The following is an 18,981-nucleotide window of genomic DNA, read 5'->3' on the forward strand; positions in this document are numbered from 1 at the left end:
CATTTGCTTTACTTCTTGCTCTGATGCCTCTGTGTTCACGCTGATTAAGCCAAGAGAGGTTTATTTATAAATCCTTCAATCTTACAAAAATGTCTGAGACTTACAAAGATAGCTTATCTGGCTCAAATTAATCAACAAAGTCTCAAAACAAGAGTGTGCTGCCAACACCGCTCTCCATATAAGGTCGCATAAAACTGCAAAATAAAAGAAGAAAATGCCTCCAGTTCAACCCCAGTGAAGGATCCATATAGACTCTCAAAGATGACAAACTCAACGTTTTTTTGTGAAACGTGCTAAACCTGGTGATGAAGAAACTTGAATAAATACATTTATCCATCTAAAAAAACACAAAGCACCGTCAGTGAGCGCAAACTGAATTTACTCAAGCTGCCAGAAGATGACACTGAAATACAGTGTTTTGCAAAACTCTTAAGCCACGGCTCATTTCTTTACATTTGGTAGGAAACTGGGAAATAGGTGCAACGATTTATTAAAAGTATAAATGGAAATGAGGCGTATAAGGCATAAAGAAAGTTTGTAGAATTGTAAGTAATCTTCAGGAAACGTTCTTTCTGAAAGACATCCAAAGCTCTTCTTTGGATGTTGGCTGCCTTGTATTCAATTCTTTGTCAATGCTTGAATAAAGCCGAGGTCAGTCTGTGACTAAGTGTCGCGTTGTGTGATTTTCTGTCCAGGTATGCTTTCACTGCACTGGCAGAAACAAACACTGCCAGTCAGGCACTGCACGATCAAAATCGGACTTTATTTGCATTCGTAATTTCACCAATTTTGACAAGATCTCCAACATCGCTGTCTGAAACGCAGCCCTGATTCATGGCAGCGTCTCCAGTGTGTTTTACAGATGGATGCAGACACTCCTGACCTTCTCTGTACATACTGACAACGACTTGAACCAAAAATGTCAAATTTGGTTTCATCACTTCGTACGACGTGTAAGTCAGTGATTTTCAGTTCACTTCTTGTGTAATGTGGCATGCCACAGCATTTTCTCACTATTCTTCTTCTTGACAAATAGCTTCTTGATAGCTCTCCGTCCACTGAGACCACGTCTGATGAGGCTTCAGCAAACAACAAGCAGGGCCAGATGCATCTCTCAGGTCATGTGACAGGTCTTTGCTGGACTGTTTTCCTATTTCTTAAGGATATGACTTCAAAATTGAGTTCATCTGTTGTAGACACATTTTTTTAGGTCTATCACTTCGTTTGTCAATCACTTGTGCAGTTTCCTCAAATTTGTTTTAATCACACTGCACACCACATAAAGAGTTTTAGGCTAATAGCTCTTTGGGAATCACCTTGTTGGTGCAAAAATATTATTTCAAGCATGTTAAACTGTGTAATCTTTAGCTAATATCTAAGTGTAACTAAGTGGATAAAGATACGATTTAAAATCGGTCCTTGCTAAGTTGTCTGTTATGTGCAGACTCGGCTTGTGTAAAAATTCCACAAAATTCCAAATCTTCCAGTGTCTGCTCGTGCTGGGATATATTTACAGACCTGACCACCTACAGGCACGACCTGTATGTTTGTATTTGAGGTTGTTTTCTAGGAGCATTTATTCTAAAATCTGCTTTTCTATTTCAGTTAACTAAGTTGTTTTTTGCACTCCATCTTGCTGCAGATGTTCAAACGTCACTGTTCAACGTAAAACAAATCAGCTTATATAAGTAAAAAAAGTTCAAGCACTTATATTTGACTGCTTGGTGACCAAATAGCGTTCTGTGGCTAAAATCTTTTGTACCTTCTCGAATAGCCGTGCACGGTGCTCCTTCTTCATGCTCCAGTCTGATCTCTTTCAGCGCCACGAGGTTGTCGGTCAGCTTACTCCGCCCCTTGTACACAGTAGCATACGTGCCCTATACAGCAGGAAAAGAAGGGGGGGGGGGGGGGTTCAGTGTTTCAGGTTAAAAGTAAACTCCACAACTGTGCCTGTGTGCACTTTAATCACTCACTATGAGAACGTTTGCACCTGGGGTGATAAGGAAAGGCTTTCAAGGTAAACTGTGCCACATACCTCCCCCAGTTTGTCCAGTTTGATGTAGGTCTCCAGCTTCCCAAATCCAATTTCTGACTGGAGGGAAGAAAAGGACAAACAGCATTAATGAGGGTAGTGTCTTTATTAGCAGTGACAGGCTTACACACACCAGGACAAATCCTCATGATGGCCTTGCAGCATCACAGAGTGGGGCGTGGGGGGTCACACAACCAAACCAGCATCCCGACTAATTGCTTGTGACAAAGACCCGATGGCTTTTTACAACGTGTCTATGGGCGAGTCGAACAAACAACATGTTTTCATTTATATTTTTGAGCTAAATATATAATAAAAAAATAGCTAGTTTCAGTTTCTCTAATATTTGGATTTTTCTCCGTTTCTTATGTGTGCTAAGAAAAATATTTGAGGTTGTGAAGAAATCCCATACGGTTGTGTCATTTTACATCATATTTTCCTACTCTCATCATTTAATATACCAAGGATTGGTTGATCAATTGACCCAATATTCTCCACGATAAATAATAACTGAAACAATCATTACTTCCACGCATAATAAATCACGAAACGCTTCACAACTATTCAGTTATAACCAGAACACACACAAACTACTTAATAACTGAGCTATAACTGTCACTGCTGCAAGCCAGCATCTTCACAAGGCTTAAACAGACCTGTGCACTGGATAAAGACCAGCGCCAGAAAAGCTGAGAGGTCTGACAGCCAATCATCTGAGCAAATCCAGTCAGTGCTTTTGAAAAAACTCTGCAAAGGGGTGTGTATGCAAATAAAGTTGGGCCTGGGCGAGGCCGAGTGTTACTTACTCCTCTGTTCTGCTTTTGACAGATGCACAGGACAATCGTTCAGGCTCGTGACAAAAATGAGCTCTGATCGGCTGAGGATAAGGTGTGAACTCTGACGCTCTCACTTCTGTTTCTTGCTGCATTTAAATAAAACATTACCCTCAGAGCTATCTTTATCCATGTGCAGCCACTTCCTGACTCTTGCTCTGCTTCCATTTCTCTCATTCTGGTCCACCCCTGATTCTCAAATTAGCACTCTTCACTGTCGCTTTTGCCAAAAGAAAGAATTTAGTTTTTAATGTTATTACAGTTTTATCTGCAAAATGCTATATGATGAACCCTGAAGCAAATATGGCTCTGCCTTTTAGAATTTACTACTAAAAACTCCCAATAATGTAAAAATCAATAAGCAGATCTTTAATGATCTGTGACACAGAATGTTGTACTTAAAAACTGACACACTGCTAACACCAACAACATTAATTAATGAATACTTTTGGGGAAATTAATTATTTATTGAGTTTATGGTGTCGTGGTTATTCGGGTGACATGAAGAGATCACTTATTCAAGACCCATCCTCAAGGGGTCATGAGCTAGTGTGATCACTGTGGCAGGATGGCCACTGAAGCTGCAGTTATGGTTGATGCACTCGCTATACAACAGATATGCAGTCATCAGCTGCTTTTGTTAGGTACACATGGTCAACTGAATGTTATCTATTAAGCCAATCACATATCAGCAATTCAGTGCATGTAGACATGTACAGGATGACTTGTTGAAGATCAAACTAAGCATCAAAAGGGGAAATAAAGGTGATTTAAATGACTCTGAATGTGGTTGCTGGTGCCCGATGGGCGGGTCTGGGCATTTCAGAAACTGAAAGCTGAAAAATGCCAGCTGAGGTTTTCCTGCACAACCATCTCTGAGCTTACAGAGAACAGTCTGAAAGAAAGAAAATATTCAGTAAGCAGCAGTTTTCTGGGAGGAAAGGCCATATTGATGCCAGAGGTCAGAGGAGAATGGCCAGACTGCTTCGAGCTGGTAGGAACGCGACAGTTACTCAGGTTATTACAACCGAGGTACGAAGAAGCGCACAACAAGTGGAACCTTGAAGCAGACCGGCAGCAGCAGCAGAAGACCGCACCAGGTCCACTCCTGTCAGCTAAGAACAGAAAACTGAGACTACAATTTTCATTAAATGGCCAAGAAAAGTTGTAAAAACCTCGCCTGGTCTAATGAGTCTCAACTGTTGCTCTGACGTTTGGATGGTGGTGTCACAATTTGGTGCAAAAACATTAAAGCGTGGATCAATTCTACCTTGTGTCAAAAGTTCAGGTTGTGTCACAGTCACTGGATATCTAATAGATCACCTTAACGTAATGGAAAAGGGAGATTCGTATCATGGATGTAGCTGACAAATCTGCAGACATGCTATCATGATGTGATGCTATCATGTCAATATGGACCAATGCCTCTGAGGAATGTTTCCAGCACCTTGTTTAATCAGTGCCACAAACAATTAAGGTAGTTCTGAAGGCAAAAGAGGGCCAAACCCTGTACTAGATGTACCCAATAAAGTGGTTGGTGAGTGTATACTCACACTTCAGGTGTGCTTGTCTCACCTTCTCCTGTTCGCCTAAATGATGGATTCTGCAGAGCATGTAATCATTTCCAAGTGCAGCCGTTGCTCTCTGTGCCATATGGAAATGCACTGCATTGATGTGGCTTCAAAAAGCTCACAGGGTTTGTGCCTCCAGCCCAACCTCACCGCCCACGATGTGCCCGACAGGTTACAAAACTTGGGAGATGCACAACAAGCCAGTAGTTGTGCCATCACTTCTGGCTTGCACCACACACAAGGACGACTACAGCAAGAATAAACCTGCTTTCCAGTGAACCACACAGGGAATTTCTCTGTGTTTCCATCTTGGCCCAGATTCCTAGGCTTGCAATGACTTTGATGACTAAATAAATGAACTAAATGCACATTTTACTTTTAACCATTTTGTCGTAATTTTTCTCAACCAAATTCCAAAAATAAGGAGAGTATATTAGCCAATGTGTCTGTGAAGGTTCTCAGTCATCCAGGTCATCGTAGTCTAAGGAGCTTGCAAAGAGAAGCGTCTGGACTTCTTGAAGTTGCTTGAAGACGTTTCACCTCTCATCCGAGAAGCTTCTTCAGTTCTGTCCTCTCTGTCCAAAATGTGAAAATTGGCACAGAGAGGACAGATGGTTTGAAAGAGGAGTGAAAGAAGCCATCTATGTCCACTGTGAGCGACCATCTTTGAACAGAGGCGGGGGTTTACGACACCAACTCTCTGCCATCTATAATCCAGTTTTGAGATCCCTTCCCAGACGCCTTAACGCCCACTCACATCCTGGGCCATCTGACCTCAGGAATTCGCATGATAAGGTGGGGCCAGGTTTCACAATGAACACACCCGAAACTCTGGCTGATTGGGACCCACGCCCAGTTTCCCACCTTGGCTCAGGCGATTAGAGGATCATCAGGGGGTCCTTTTGTCCCTCTGTGGGGGGTTACTCCCACTAGGTTTATATCTGGGACTCTCCACCATTTGACCTTAGAACTGAAGAAGCTTCTCGGATGAGAGGTGAAACGTCTTCAAGCAACTTAAAGAAGTCCAGACGCTTCTCTTTGCAAGCTCCTTTGACTATATTAGCCAATGATGTGACCCCTGCAAGTCCAGCTTCAAGGTGAAGGACATGTGCAATAGGCCGACTTCCTGTTTACAGTATCACTCTGCACTTGTCTCCTCTCTGACAACTTGTAATTGTCTCCCGTGTGTTTTCAGCACCTTCTCTCTTACTTCTTCCCCTCTAATCCCTCTTGTTCTTCTCACCAGTGATGCTCTGCGGGAGCGTCGGCTCAGCGGCTGGTCGAAGGGTGGGCTGCTCATTTGAAACTTCTCCAGGTAACCGTCAGGTATCCGGATGTCAGCTGGCAGGGACAAACGTTTGTTCAGGTCCTACACAAAAACAAGAAAACTCAATTAAAAAAAAAAAAAAAAAAGGTCGGTATATCAACCTGAATGAATAAACAAACAAACCCTTAGCAAACAACATAATCTCTGAATAAATACCTCTGATTGGATACAAAATGGCAGAAACCCAAAGTAAACAAGCAGAATCTGTGGGTGTACTTTAGGCCTCACCGGTTAACAGAGAAGCCAGTGTGGTACGTGCGTGTGCAGCCACACAGTGACAGTTTTAGACTTGTGTTCAAGGTAAAGGCCGTATGTGGAGCCCTTAAGAGTTCAGGGTAAGTCTTTTTAAAGAAGTAAAACAAGCACACAAAGCATGATTCTAATGATTCTTTATATAAAAATCCCTCAAACACACATAATACAATCAAACAGTTAAAATCTAACACCTGGATTCTTCCCATCATGCATTTCCTCTATTTGTTAGATTACTATTAATCCCACGTTTCTCTCTGTAAATCTACTTCCACTCCCTCTGAGGTAACACCGGACACCCCACTGCTTCCTCCCTCCATCTTAGCCAACACGCACAGAAGCAAAACGCAACCTCAACCTTTTTCAAATTTCAACACAAGTTCAGAGACAAGCTCATAAACCCGTAAACTGAAATTGACCGACTTCTAGAAGGATCGGTGACTTTCAGCCTTTGCGTTAAACGGTGACTGTGAGTCAGCTTTCTGCTCTGTGGTTGTTAACAGCAAACACATTTAGCCATGTGATCAGCTTCCAGGAAGTGTAGTCTTCATTAAAACTTGGAGCAAGTTGACATCCTGGTGCAGATTCGGCATCTCTATTGTTTTGTGTGCGTACAAACTAAATACAAACTCATAAAAACATTCATTTCAAGGCAATAAAGAGGTTTGCTTATTGTTTTAGCTTTAACTGTTCACAAAAACATTTTTAAGTAAAGACACCACAGCTCTGGATTCTCAAAAAGAGAAAACAAAAGCACTCTGCACATATCAACATAACAGGAACTCTGCTTGTCTTTATTTGTTTAAGAATATACATTAGATTTCGCTCTGCTGCTCTGTGGTTTCAGTGTGCAGGGCCAGGATTGGTGGCTTGTCCTCAGAGTAAGTGATGCCGTCCATCACCTGACCTTTGCAACCCCTCCACCCCCCTCCAGTTTGTCCAATCAACTCGTCCTAATCTGTTACAACAGGGGCCCATCTGGACCGTATTACAGTAATCCTCGTGATGTAATCCCAAAATGGCACTGCTTCCACTGCAGTCCGAGGAGAACAATCTGCTACCTGACCAGCCCAAAGGGACGTCCTCGCTCCTCCTCCTATTTTTTCTGCTCTGCCGTCCCTTCTCCAAGTGTCACAGTGGCACAGAGGGGACAAAGAACAAGGCCGCACACTGATTTCACTGTTGGATCACTTCATCAACAACAAGCCTGCAGTCAATCACTCTGTTCATTCAAACAGTACACTGGATTTGCTGGGCTGACAGAAGCTGCAAGTAGAACTGTGAGCGTGTCCAAAAAACTAAAAACTTTATCTGGCTGTGAAACAGTCACAGGAAGTGTGAGGTGTGCTGCTTGCAGACACGCTCAAAAAAGCAGCAAGAGGTGATGTATCATCTCTCTGTGTGGGCAGCCTCAAATGCAGCTTAACTAAACCTCAAGCATTTTTTTCCCCTCTACTCGTGCAGGTTTGCATGCTTGGTTTGTCTGTGCAGATGCTGCTATCTGCTTGTAAACTCCCACAGGGGTTGCAATCAAAGCAACCAATAAACAGAAGGAGGGAAGTGTGTGTTGTTCAATCAGAACTTTTCCTTCCACCCAGCAGCTAGTGTGAAAACATGTGGTTCAGTGGCATCAAACACAAGACTATAAGGAAGCCCTTTTCCTTACAGTTTCTTTTTTTCCTCTCCTTTGACTCCTTTTATGTAAAACTGGAAAGTCTTTCTTTGCATTTTATATTATATTTTGTATTAACACAAAGAAAAATAAGTCTCTGAAAAAGAGAAAGACAGAAGGTGAAAAAGTGTCTAAAACAGTGATGCAGAAAAAGGAAATGAAAACTATGGATGGATATGAATCTATTTTCCTGTCATGCTTTTTTTAATATAATTTGAGTTGAGAATGGCGATGTTATGAAGTAACTCCTGCCACAGTTCAGGGGGAAAGTGGGCGGCTTGTTGCATTACTTTATGTCAGCTGCACGGCCTGAAGTCCTATTGGTAGAGCTTACGTTGGGCTAAAGGGACCAATTATTGGTTTTGGGAGGGATCGGGTCAGATATTGATTGAAACAGTAAAATGACATGTTACCTCTGCTTATATGTAAAGAATAAAACTTTAAACAGCTGTTTGACAAACTTCTCTATGATGATGATGACAATCCGTCACCATTTCCTTGCAGATATGAATTAATACAGATATCTGCGGATCACTGGAATAAATGAGTTTTGCAAAGTTTGATGTAGTAGTAGCGTGCTTGAGTCAAAGTAACATTTGTTTCTCAGTAAAAGTAAATCTACAATAAGTTAAACTGGACTAATAAAAACATACATAACAAGTTATTTTTTATTTAAAGCAGACTTAATGCGCCCATCTTTGGCTCCACAGCTATATTCTTTGCCTCTGCTAGACCAGTTTTGAATGTTTAATAAGGCAAGGCGACTCTTTACCCATTGAAAGCCTACCAGGACTAACGCTTCACCCTCTTTTCTGAACTGAGCTCTTTGCGTCATATTTCAGGCCTGCTGTTAGAACAAAATTACAAAAAGGTGTGCATCAGAAGGTAGTGAGGCTGGCCTCGGCCTATCCAGCTACCCTATAAAAACTTGGAACCTTTTCAAATGGTTCATGGTTATTGAGTACAGAAGTCTTAAGTACAGAAGAGGTTGTCAAATGTTGTCTCTATGTGGGGAAGAGATAAGGCTAACTTTCTTCTGATTGGCTGCACCTAGCAAATAGATTGTTTGACCAACAGGTGGGTAGGGCACCTCCATGTGACATCATAATGATCCATGAGAACACAAAACAGGGGGTGCAAACACAAACACACATTTGTGTTTATTATTTGTTGTTGTTGCACAGGTACTCTGTGTCCATCTCTGTAATCTACAGTATGTGAAACAATCAGATTCATGCCACAGATTCTTCTTGTTGGCTTTGAACATACAGCTTTAATAAAGGAAACTATTTTGGAATCATGTTCATGTAGGAACAAAAATATAAATCAATGAAATAGAAAAGAATTACTGTTGTTAATATGTGCAGAAATAAACGCCCTGGATCCAAAAAAATACTTGTGGGAAAATGGAATGCCTTTTAGATAAAAGCAATTACAGTGAGATGTCTTCTGTAATGTGTTGAGATTATGTAACCACCGGAGAAACGCAATCGAACTGCCCATGTCTGGCTCTGTGTGTTTGAGAAAGAGGAAGTAAATCAGAGAAGGTTTTGGGTGGGTGGATGTGCTGACGAATAAAAGATTCTTTAAAGTAGATTTCAAAACCAACTTGAGAGGAACATTACATGAAATCAGTCTGAACATTATGTGTGCGCTGCTCACATTGCAACAGGAGCCGAGGATTTGTGTATTTGTGCAGTGTGTGTATATGACACACTGCACAAATACACCCACGCCGAGTTACAGCACGGAGCTCACATTCGCGTCTTACAGATAGGTCTATTGTCATTTATCAGTGAAGTCATCGCAGCGCACGCTTATTAACAAAGTGGAATTTGAACCATCACACCGGGTGAGGAGATGTGTGGCAACACAGTCAATCGTCCCACTGAGTTAAGTGTAGGCCCTGCAGTGACTCACACTACAATATATCCACACTTTGCAAAGCAGAGAGGCTACACGAGGACAACGACGGAGCTCTGAAAACACAGAGCCAAATCTCACCTCCGCAGAGATGCGTCTGTTCCCTCTGTTCCTCAGACAAACACCCGTGGGCGACTGCACCTCATCAGAGGAAGTCCCGGATGCCTGGTCGCTCTCTCCGTCGGACCCCATCTTCAGGTTCTCGTGGACGATATCTGGAGATGAGCGAAGAGAAAAGTTTACAGAGAGCACGGGGGGTTGACAAATGGAGCAGGTCTGTAAAAACAGGGCAGGGTGCAACACCAGATAATGACTTCAACAGGAAAGAAAAACACTCTCTCGGACACTTTTATGACTCCCTCTTTTCTTATCAAGCTACTGGCTGTATCTGACAGACGATATACAAGAGGTAAATATTCTTAATGAGTTTGACTTAGATTTTATTTCAGTGCCACAGGCTTTATGAGACAAAGCCATACATCACGGAGTAATTTACCCACGCCTGAGAAAACTCTGCTCTCATTCATACACTATTGCAGCATTTTCATTCCCTCCAGGGGTTTTATTCATATTTTGAATTTGTATCTGGGCTGAAAATCCAAGTTGACAGCAAACTTGGTTTTCAGAGTCGTTATTTTTAGTTATATTTCTTTGCAAAAAGGACAAAAATGCGGCCACAAAAGCGGATAAATTGAAGTGCATCTTTGCATAAAGCAATGATTTCTTTGAGCACATGCGTGATACAGTTCCCTCAACAGAAATGGGTATGACAAGGAATTTAGGCCCAGCAGCAGCTCAACACCTTCCACGTATGGTCACAAAAGAAATCGTTGGCTATTTCTTCATTTCAAGCCAGAAATATAAAAGTCAAATATTAAATTTGACAGCAGGCAGGTTAGGCGTGACTCACCAAGGCGACTACCATTGCGAGGCATGACCATGAGAGAGCCTAGTCCTCCTCCGATGACGCTCTGAGGCCGTCTGAGCGGTGGCTTTTTAAAAGAGCCTGTGTACTGGTGAAGAAATGAGTGGACACTGTGGGCTGATGGAGGACGGCCGTTCCTCACAATGGGCTCTGCTGGAGAAGAAAGAGTTTGTTGTGCTTTTTTGATGATGACAGGACACACAGTATACAAGCACATATCAACAGATGAGAACAAAATACAAAAACCCCAAAACAAAACATTGTAGTCATGGCGCTGAAAGAAAGTGGTATTAATGTGAACAAGACTCATCATGGCCAATATGTGATTAATGCACTTCAAAGCAATCCAATGATAAATTCATCCTGAGGTACTCTGACAATCTTATGTGTCGGATGATTTATCTTGCTGATTGCGTCACTACATAACAGCCAGTTCTTATAAAAACTGGGTGGCGGATGGGTTGTTTTCCCCTTTCTAAATGTTATTAAGCTCAAAATTTGCATTATGGGGATCACGACTACTTACTAACAGCTAGATACTGACACAGAGGAGGCACTACCCATCTGCTAGACGGCACCTCTGCTTATTCAAGTCCCTGAATCTTACCCACCAACAGCGTTTTGTGGCATTTAAGTCTTTTTGAGTGGTATTATCTAACAAATATCAGAACACGCTGGTTGCTACAGACCATCCAAGAAGTCTACTTTAGTTTTGGTGATGTGCCTCGCTAAGCTATAACACTAGTATTACCAACTAACTTAGCACTTTACCGCTCTCATACTCCTGGTTCTAACAAAAAGAAGACAGTGGCATTATTGAGGGAAGGTCAAGGCTTCAAATTTGGAATTAACCAAGGGGCAACCTCCAGAGATTAAAAATGAAACCCCCCAAAATGACAAAAACTGCAGTTCCTCTAAGTGCCACTTGAGGCTCCCTCCAAAAGGACATAGTTTTGGTCAATTTGATTACATTTACAGAAAAAAAAATGATAGTTTCAACTTTCATAACAACTCCAGGTTTTATAACTCATCCACCTGGATAACTGAGCATGGCTGCACTGACTGAGGCAGCTGGAGCCACTCAGAGTCTGGTAAGCATCCTCTTCTGTCAGTTATTAAACTGGGCCTCTTCACTGTGTGTGTGTGTGTGTGTGCGTGTTTCCTGCCTTCTGTAGCATTTTAATAGACTGACTGATATTACGGCTTGCTGAGTGGTGCAGACCATTCCAGGTATTTGTGCTTATTGTGACTTCTGTTACTTTATTAGTGCGTTCTTAGCACTTATTTTGTGTCTCTGTGCTGCAGCAGTACAATTCAAGCATACAGCTTGTTAACCAGCCTTGCTACCAATAGTTGATAAATTAGTAGTCCACCCTTTGATTCATCAAAGTAACTTCTAAATCAGAAAGAAATTCTACATGACTGCAGCCAAAACCTTTTATATTAAGGCCTCAAAATGTGCCTCTTTGATACTTTCCTTATAATTACCAAACCACTTGGTGTCACCTTCCATCTTTTATATACACACTGTATTGTTAGGCTTTGTATCAAGGTGACCAATAAAAATGAAACTGCTGGGTTGATATACATTAGGTTCTACACTGTAAATTAACAAATTTCTCACTAAAAAGAACAAAACAACCCCCCCCCCCCCCACAAAAAACAAAACAAAACAAAAAACAGTGAATTAAATTGAACCTTAATCTGTTTTGATATTTGAGTATCACATCTTCCCAATGAACTTCGGGTTACCTAATTGTACACATAGCCAGGAGAACAGCAATGTTTTCTTAATCAGTGTAACCCCTGTACTGTAAATAATCAAAAGTGTATGAAAGTCTGTAAACAAATGCCTGACAGTCTAAGGCAGGGGTGGGGAATTCGGGGGCCGGTGTCCTGCAGGTTTTAGATGTGTCCTTGATCCAACACAGCTGATTTAAATGGCTAAATAACCTCCTCAATATGTCCTGAAGTTCTCCAGAGGCCTGGTAATGAACTGATCATTTTATTCAGGTGTGTTGACCCAGGGTGAGATCTAAAACCTGCAGGACACTGGCCCTTGAGGCCTGGATTCCCTAACCCTGGTCTAAGGTGTGTGAGTTTGGCTTGTGGAAAGGATCTACCACTGACAATGAACAGCTTTTGTCCAAAAGCACGACTAGAGCTGACAGAGTTGAATGATTTAATATCTGGAAGATCTAGCACCCAGCAAAACACCAAATATGACAATGAGGAGAAAAGAACACCCAGGAGAAGATGAGCAGAAGTCAAAACTCAGACAGAGGCCCATGTATGCAAAAAGAGCAGACAGGACAAGGACAAGACATAAGTCAACAGTTACAGAGGAGATAATTACTTCCCAAGAATAATGATTATTGATTAGATAGATTGGTTTATGTCCCTGCAAAAACAAACAAACAAACAAACAAAAAACAACTGTCAGGCAGAAAAGTGTTTGTATGTGTTTAGGACCTGTAATGCAAGGGCTTGGGTTTTACAGTCCACCGCTGTTTGTCATGACCTTGTTTGGTAAAGCCATTAACATCATCAGCCTTTGAACACAGAGTGGATTACCTGGTTTATCAAGAGTAGATCAATTTTGTTTAAAAAAACAAACAAAAAAAAAAAAAACAGAAACAAAACCCACACAAAAGCAAGTTAATAGTAGGCAAAGTTTTCGTGTATAGAGAAAATTTAGGGAACTAACCAAAGTGCTTTTAGCTAGAGTCAAACGCTCATTGCTAATTTGAGGTGGGTAATGGTCCAGTAAAGTCACACCAAACAAATGGTTGTATTACGGGTATGTACTCCTGCACGCTCTATCCGTGCTGCACTCTCTCCTACAACAAATTGTTGAGCGTTTATAGACAAGAACGCATCTGAAAACATGGTTAGACCAAAGGAGGGATTCTCCTCTCCAGCACCTGGGAAGGTCTAGGAATACTGCAGAGAATAAGGAGTTGAGGAATTTCATCCTGGCAACAGGACATTGAACCAGATCTTTACCTTCTTGAGGTGTGGGGGAGTTTCCCCAATGTTAAAGTGTTTTATTGACCCACAAAAGGGGCTTGAGGAGGACGGAGTATTGAACTCACTGTTCAACCACAGTGGCAGCTCGTTTCACATAAATCAGACCTGTTTCCAGTCAGACTGCCAGAGCATCCCTTTGTCACCAAATGTGCTCATAATTTTTATGGATTTAATTTTTAGACACAATCATAGGTGGAGGGTTCTGTGGTCAGAGGATCTCATCTTGCTTTTTGATGTGGTTCTGTTAGCTTCACCAAAAGACGACTGCCATCTCGCACTGGGTCGGTTTATAACTGAGTCTGAAGCAGCTGGCATGAGCACCTCCAAGTCTGAGGACAGTTTTCAGTCATAAATGGCGGACTGAACACTTGGGGTCTTGTTCATGAGTGAGGGAAGGAGGGAATGGCAAATGGAGATCGCCGGACTGGTGCAGCATCTTCTTCAGTGTTGTTGATGCTGTACTGGTCTGTACAGCAACCGCAACACTAAAGAGAAATGTGCACGTAACAGCAAAGCTGTCGATTTACCCGTCAGTCTACGTTACTAGTCTCACCTATGGTCACAAACTCTGGGAAGTGACGGAAAGAATACGACTGCAGAAACAAGTGTTGGAATCAGCTCTCCCCAAATGATGATCGGCCTCTTCCTTAACCTGCCAATATACCCTCTGCAATGGTCACATCGCTCACTGCCACGCCGTCATCACACATATGCAGCCATTTATACCCGGCATTACAGCGCAAGAACTCGCTGCAGTATTCTCCTAAAGGTGTCGCCACCAGGATAATATTGCATCATAAGCGCTGATAAGGAGAAGTCAAAACTAACAAATTTGTAATTTGTGTGTGTGGGGGGTATTTTACATTTTGACAGATTTTCCTGATTACAGCTGAGTGAGATTGCTAATGATTCTATTCAACAGTTTCTGAATTACTTTTTAACTGGTCACAACCTCCACATACTTTCTGAGTTATACATGTCTACTTTTTTAAAAGTACCCCCTCTTAAAGTCCCACTCTGGCCAGGAATAACAGCGTAGTCATTACCAGCCTGCATATCATCACCACCAGCCTCAACAATATTAGCTCACCAGTTGTCTGGTTTCCAGTTTCCAGATCCAACAGATTCTCAGTGAATTTTTCTGACGTAAATCCCCATTGCCAAAATTAAGCTTACAAGATTCAAGCTGCCTTTTCGAGACCGATTCAGACTGCTGTGGGTGTTCAGGTCTCGTTGGGCTATAAAAACAGATTTTACTACGCCAACACAGTCGCTGAAAATTCGGAAAATGGCATGTTACATATGTATTACAACCATGATTATCTTTCTTTTTTGTTGTTGTTGGGGGTTTTTTGGCACATCATGACAGACTGACATCATATATGTGATTTAGCAGGCATGTATTATCCCGGCCCTTATACCACCTCTCCCTTATCGCTGGGCAGCTGCTGCTGCTGCTGGCCTCAGTTATGAGCGTTACATAATCAGATCAGGACCACAACGCTTTCCCCAATCAGAGAGTTCAGATCAAATCTCATCTGGCTACTCCATTCTGTCTCCTCTCTACCCTACTTGCTGTTACACAGGCTGCTAAAATCCCCCACACGCAAGCAGGCACACACAGGAACGCACACACACACACACACATCATAGTTCTCTGTCCCCACTCAACAAGCACAGAACACTCTGGCCAAACTTGGTGTTAGTCGCTGCACAAAAAGCTCTTTACAAAGTCTAGTTAGTTCTCAGAAGGCGATGGGGGGAGGGGAGGGGCTTCGTGGGAGCTTAGACGATCTGATTGATTGAAAAGGGAAAAAGGGGGGAGAAAGGGTGGAGGGGTGCTGAAAAGAGAAGAAGAGGAGCAAAAAGATAAAAAGAAAAAAAAAAGTGGGGGGCAGCAAATGGATCAAGATGCTTCGCTGGTTTCACCAAGTCATCCAAGTCGCCGTGGCAATGTCATGGAAACTCTAAAATGTTTCCAGACCATGAGCACCATGGCAACAACTTGCTAGCACACCGAGACGTGCTCCCTGGCTTGCTTGCTCCGTGCAGATTTTGTAAATATCAGAAGAGATAGGCGGCTGTGCCACGGCTTTTATTTGACGTCTAGAAGGCCACAACCTTCAGCAGGATGGAGATGAATGGTAAATAAATAAATACAGTGTCTGCCAGCAAGAACGGAGTGTCTTTACAGTAAAAAATAAACTGACAGATTGAGCACAACAATCAATACAGAGCTGGGAAGTGGAAGAAGTCATTCCTGTGAAATTCACATTTATTGTCTGAACAGTCAGTATTAAAGGAGCAGTTCCCCCTAAAATCAAATTTGCATAAGGGGTGGTTGTAATATGCAAGAATTGTGGATTTGTGGACTTTTTTGAGTAAATGGGCTCTTTTTGGCAGTTTAGGTAGTTTATATTTACAAGAAGGCAGATATGCCTACCTTTTTTTTTTTTTAAACAGCTTTTGTAATCAAAAATATGATCTGAACACAGTGTTGTGCCAAACACATTTGGCTTTTCCAAGATGAGTTATTTAAATTCTATATAGGCTCCTCTTGTTCATGTGACTCTTATCTTATGTTTTTAATTCAGTTATTAAATTACAGGTCTTATATGATTATATGAGTAGACATCCCTACAATTCATTTCAAATCTGAGCAACTTCCACCAACCAGTACCAGCCCCTTTAAAAACTGGCATTCAGAGTCTTGAATGGACATAAAACTTGTTGTAGCGAGCAAATTCAGAAAGAAAAGGAAGAAAAGGACCTCAATCATCAGTGTAACATCTTTTTGCTAACGCCAAGCTGAAGCTAAAGATTACACTTTGAGCAGTTTAAACTTTCAGATTCTGGGTCAGCAATAGATAAAAATGTGGATTTGGATTTAGATGAAAGTGCCAAACAAATTAAGTCCATTAAAATTCAGCCACTAAATCCCATTTCAGACACGGAATTCATTATATAAATGTGCTGGAAATTCTGCATGGCAATCTGGTGTTTGAAATAAATCACATCAAACAGACTTTACAGACATTTTGACATTTTGTACATAAATCTTAAGCTGGGTTCCTCCACTTGAATCGCTTTATTTATAAAGTTGTGACAAGCTGTGCTGGTAGTGGCAGTATACTTGATAGACGCGATTTAAGAGTTTTAGGCCTCACCGCTGTCCTTCAGGCCGTTCTCCTCGATCGTTATCTGCTCGGCCAGCTCTGACAGGGACTCGTCGATGGTGTGACTGCCTCGAAGAGTCTGAGAGAGACGTCGCCGGAACCTTTTCATCTTCTCCACAGAGCTCTCAGGAAGGGGAGGCCTGAAGAAGACAAACCAAACAAAAATGTATACACATTACAGGTGTTACCCACTTACTGCAAGAATAAGGAGAGCTACAGCTCGTTTCAACCACAGAGGAACAAGATCAATATCGCTGAGCTGTTTATCTAAGCTTCGTGGAAATGCAATGTAAACTGCCTGTAATTACAATTAAAACAAAACAAAAAAACGTCTGGCTGCCATCATGCTTCACAATCCCACATTCAGAAAGAAAATGTCACTAGTTCACCAGGAATCTGACTGGGCGAACAATGAAACGCACTAATCAACAGACGTTAATTATGACTCAGCTCACACTGCATTCCTCCTCCTGGGAAAGCATGACAAGTCGGTGAGAGATTCTTACGGCCGAGTTTAGAATACAGGCCCTGGCACACAGGACTGTAAAAGCAAATCCTAAACCGGGGGGATTAGCGGCTGAATGGCACAGGGCTAGCCTGGGCCGCATCGAGTCCACATCACACATTCCAGACACATTTATTGTGTGCGCGAGAGCGACTGATTGTGAGAGCCTGTACGTGTGAGCGAGAGGGAGAAATGCAGCGAGACAATTTATGGGAGGAAATGAAAAAAAGATTTCAAATCAAGACAGGCAATATTTGAGACCGATTGGCTGGAGGAGATACCAAACAAGCCTCTCCCTGTGACTTCAATGCAGATATCATGACTCCACTACGTCTGCAGATCAGGACATGTGTGTGTCTGTGATGCTGATGAGTAGAGCCAGACAAGAAAACACATGAGCGCAAACCCTGAGGGCTCGCCTGACTGGCAACTACTCCCTATTGACATCCTTTGTCTTGAAATACAACTAATAACCCATATTCTGTCCAGGGACGCAACTTACTCACTTACCCAGAGCCAAACAGTAGAAAGTAGTCTTTGGAGGACAAAGTGGACTAACATGGCTAAAAACCATAATTGACCTTTAAATGATGATGACTCATCAGTGAGGGACCATGATTCGGACTCGTATGAAGACTTTTGCTTTGTTTTTGTGCACAAAACAAAAGAGGATACAGTTGTTGCAAAGAAGGCATGCAGCTGAAAACTAAGTGTAATAGGAAATCCACCTACAGAGACGGGAAAAAACTGTGAAAAATGACTAACATTATAATGTGAAAGCCCAAGACGATGCCTAAGAATTGCTCATTTTGTGCAAAAAAAGAAAATAGAAAAGAAAAAAAACTGTAACAATGTGAAATGAAGAAAAGAGGAAATCCTTTCATTTGAGATGCGGGGAGGAAAGAAACTGGAAAGACTGGCAGATCAGGTTGCAAATCAATAATCAACAAGACAACAACAGGTGACAACAGCAGTGTTTGTGTGTTATCCACATAAAAAGAGCAAAAATCTGTCTGTGCACATCTTTTGCTGCTCTGTTCTTTCCTCTGATCTGCTAATAGCTGCCCCTCTGTTATCTTGGTTCTGCTACAGGTGTCTTCCTCTTATAAAAGAGTTGCTCCTTTTCAACATTGCCAAGTGCTCATTTCAGATGTTTGGGGTTTTCTCTCCAATGTCTTTACTTTCAAAAAGCAGCTCGAGATAGTTTCTGCAAACTGGAGCTAGATAAACAAAACTGAAACTGAACAGCTCAACATCTCCAAGTCGAGTGAAACAGCAGCTGGTTTTAAAAAGTGATTACACACAGAGGGTTACAGGCTCTTAAAGGGGATCCATTTATCTTTTTTTAGCGTCACATTGTTGGTCTTGTTCTGCAAGATAGTAGCTTTAGTTTACATGATTTGCAGTTCCTTAAATCAGCCTTCTTAAGCTTCCTCTAGACAGGAAAGATTTCACAGCGTCCAGGAAACCATAGATCATAGAAAGTAAATGACGCTGAGCAATTTCAAGCAACTAAAGTTTTTTCAAATTTGAGGTGAGCAACTAGAAACGGAGGTCATAAGATCTGCTAGCATCCATCAGTTTTAAAGTGATAAGCAGCTTTATTTTTATCCAACATTCCTCTAATTAGCAGAAGACATGACCAGCATATATCCACTTTCACTGACATGTTACAGTATAATTTAAGATTAAAGTATCTCCATGTTAGATCACGGTTCTATTACTATTATTAATA

General features: G+C 41.8%; 1 protein-coding gene across 2 annotated transcripts in view; it reads right to left on the reverse strand.

The window, feature by feature from the left end:
• LOC146569924 (cyclin-dependent kinase 17-like) overlaps positions 1-18,981 on the reverse strand; it is a 35,878-nt gene that overhangs the window by 5,437 nt on the left and 11,460 nt on the right. Inside the window, exons 2-7 of one of the 2 annotated variants that reach the window (XM_085282607.1) lie at positions 16,733-16,881; positions 10,521-10,688; positions 9,692-9,825; positions 5,680-5,805; positions 2,036-2,092; positions 1,763-1,877 (exon numbers count right to left, since the gene is read on the reverse strand). In XM_085282607.1, the coding sequence (XP_085138733.1) occupies positions 1,763-1,877; positions 2,036-2,092; positions 5,680-5,805; positions 9,692-9,825; positions 10,521-10,688; positions 16,733-16,850 (718 nt within the window). In that variant the 5' untranslated portion in view covers positions 16,851-16,881. The remainder of the gene's footprint in view (positions 1-1,762; positions 1,878-2,035; positions 2,093-5,679; positions 5,806-9,691; positions 9,826-10,520; positions 10,689-16,732; positions 16,882-18,981) is intronic. The other variant, XM_085282608.1, reaches the window with a different exon arrangement.

Source organism: Mchenga conophoros, linkage group LG7 (assembly GCF_057382185.1).
Source record: "Mchenga conophoros isolate Kocher_MC1m ecotype Shallow Benthic linkage group LG7, M_conophoros_male_GT1.1, whole genome shotgun sequence".
NCBI lineage: Eukaryota > Metazoa > Chordata > Actinopteri > Cichliformes > Cichlidae > Mchenga > Mchenga conophoros.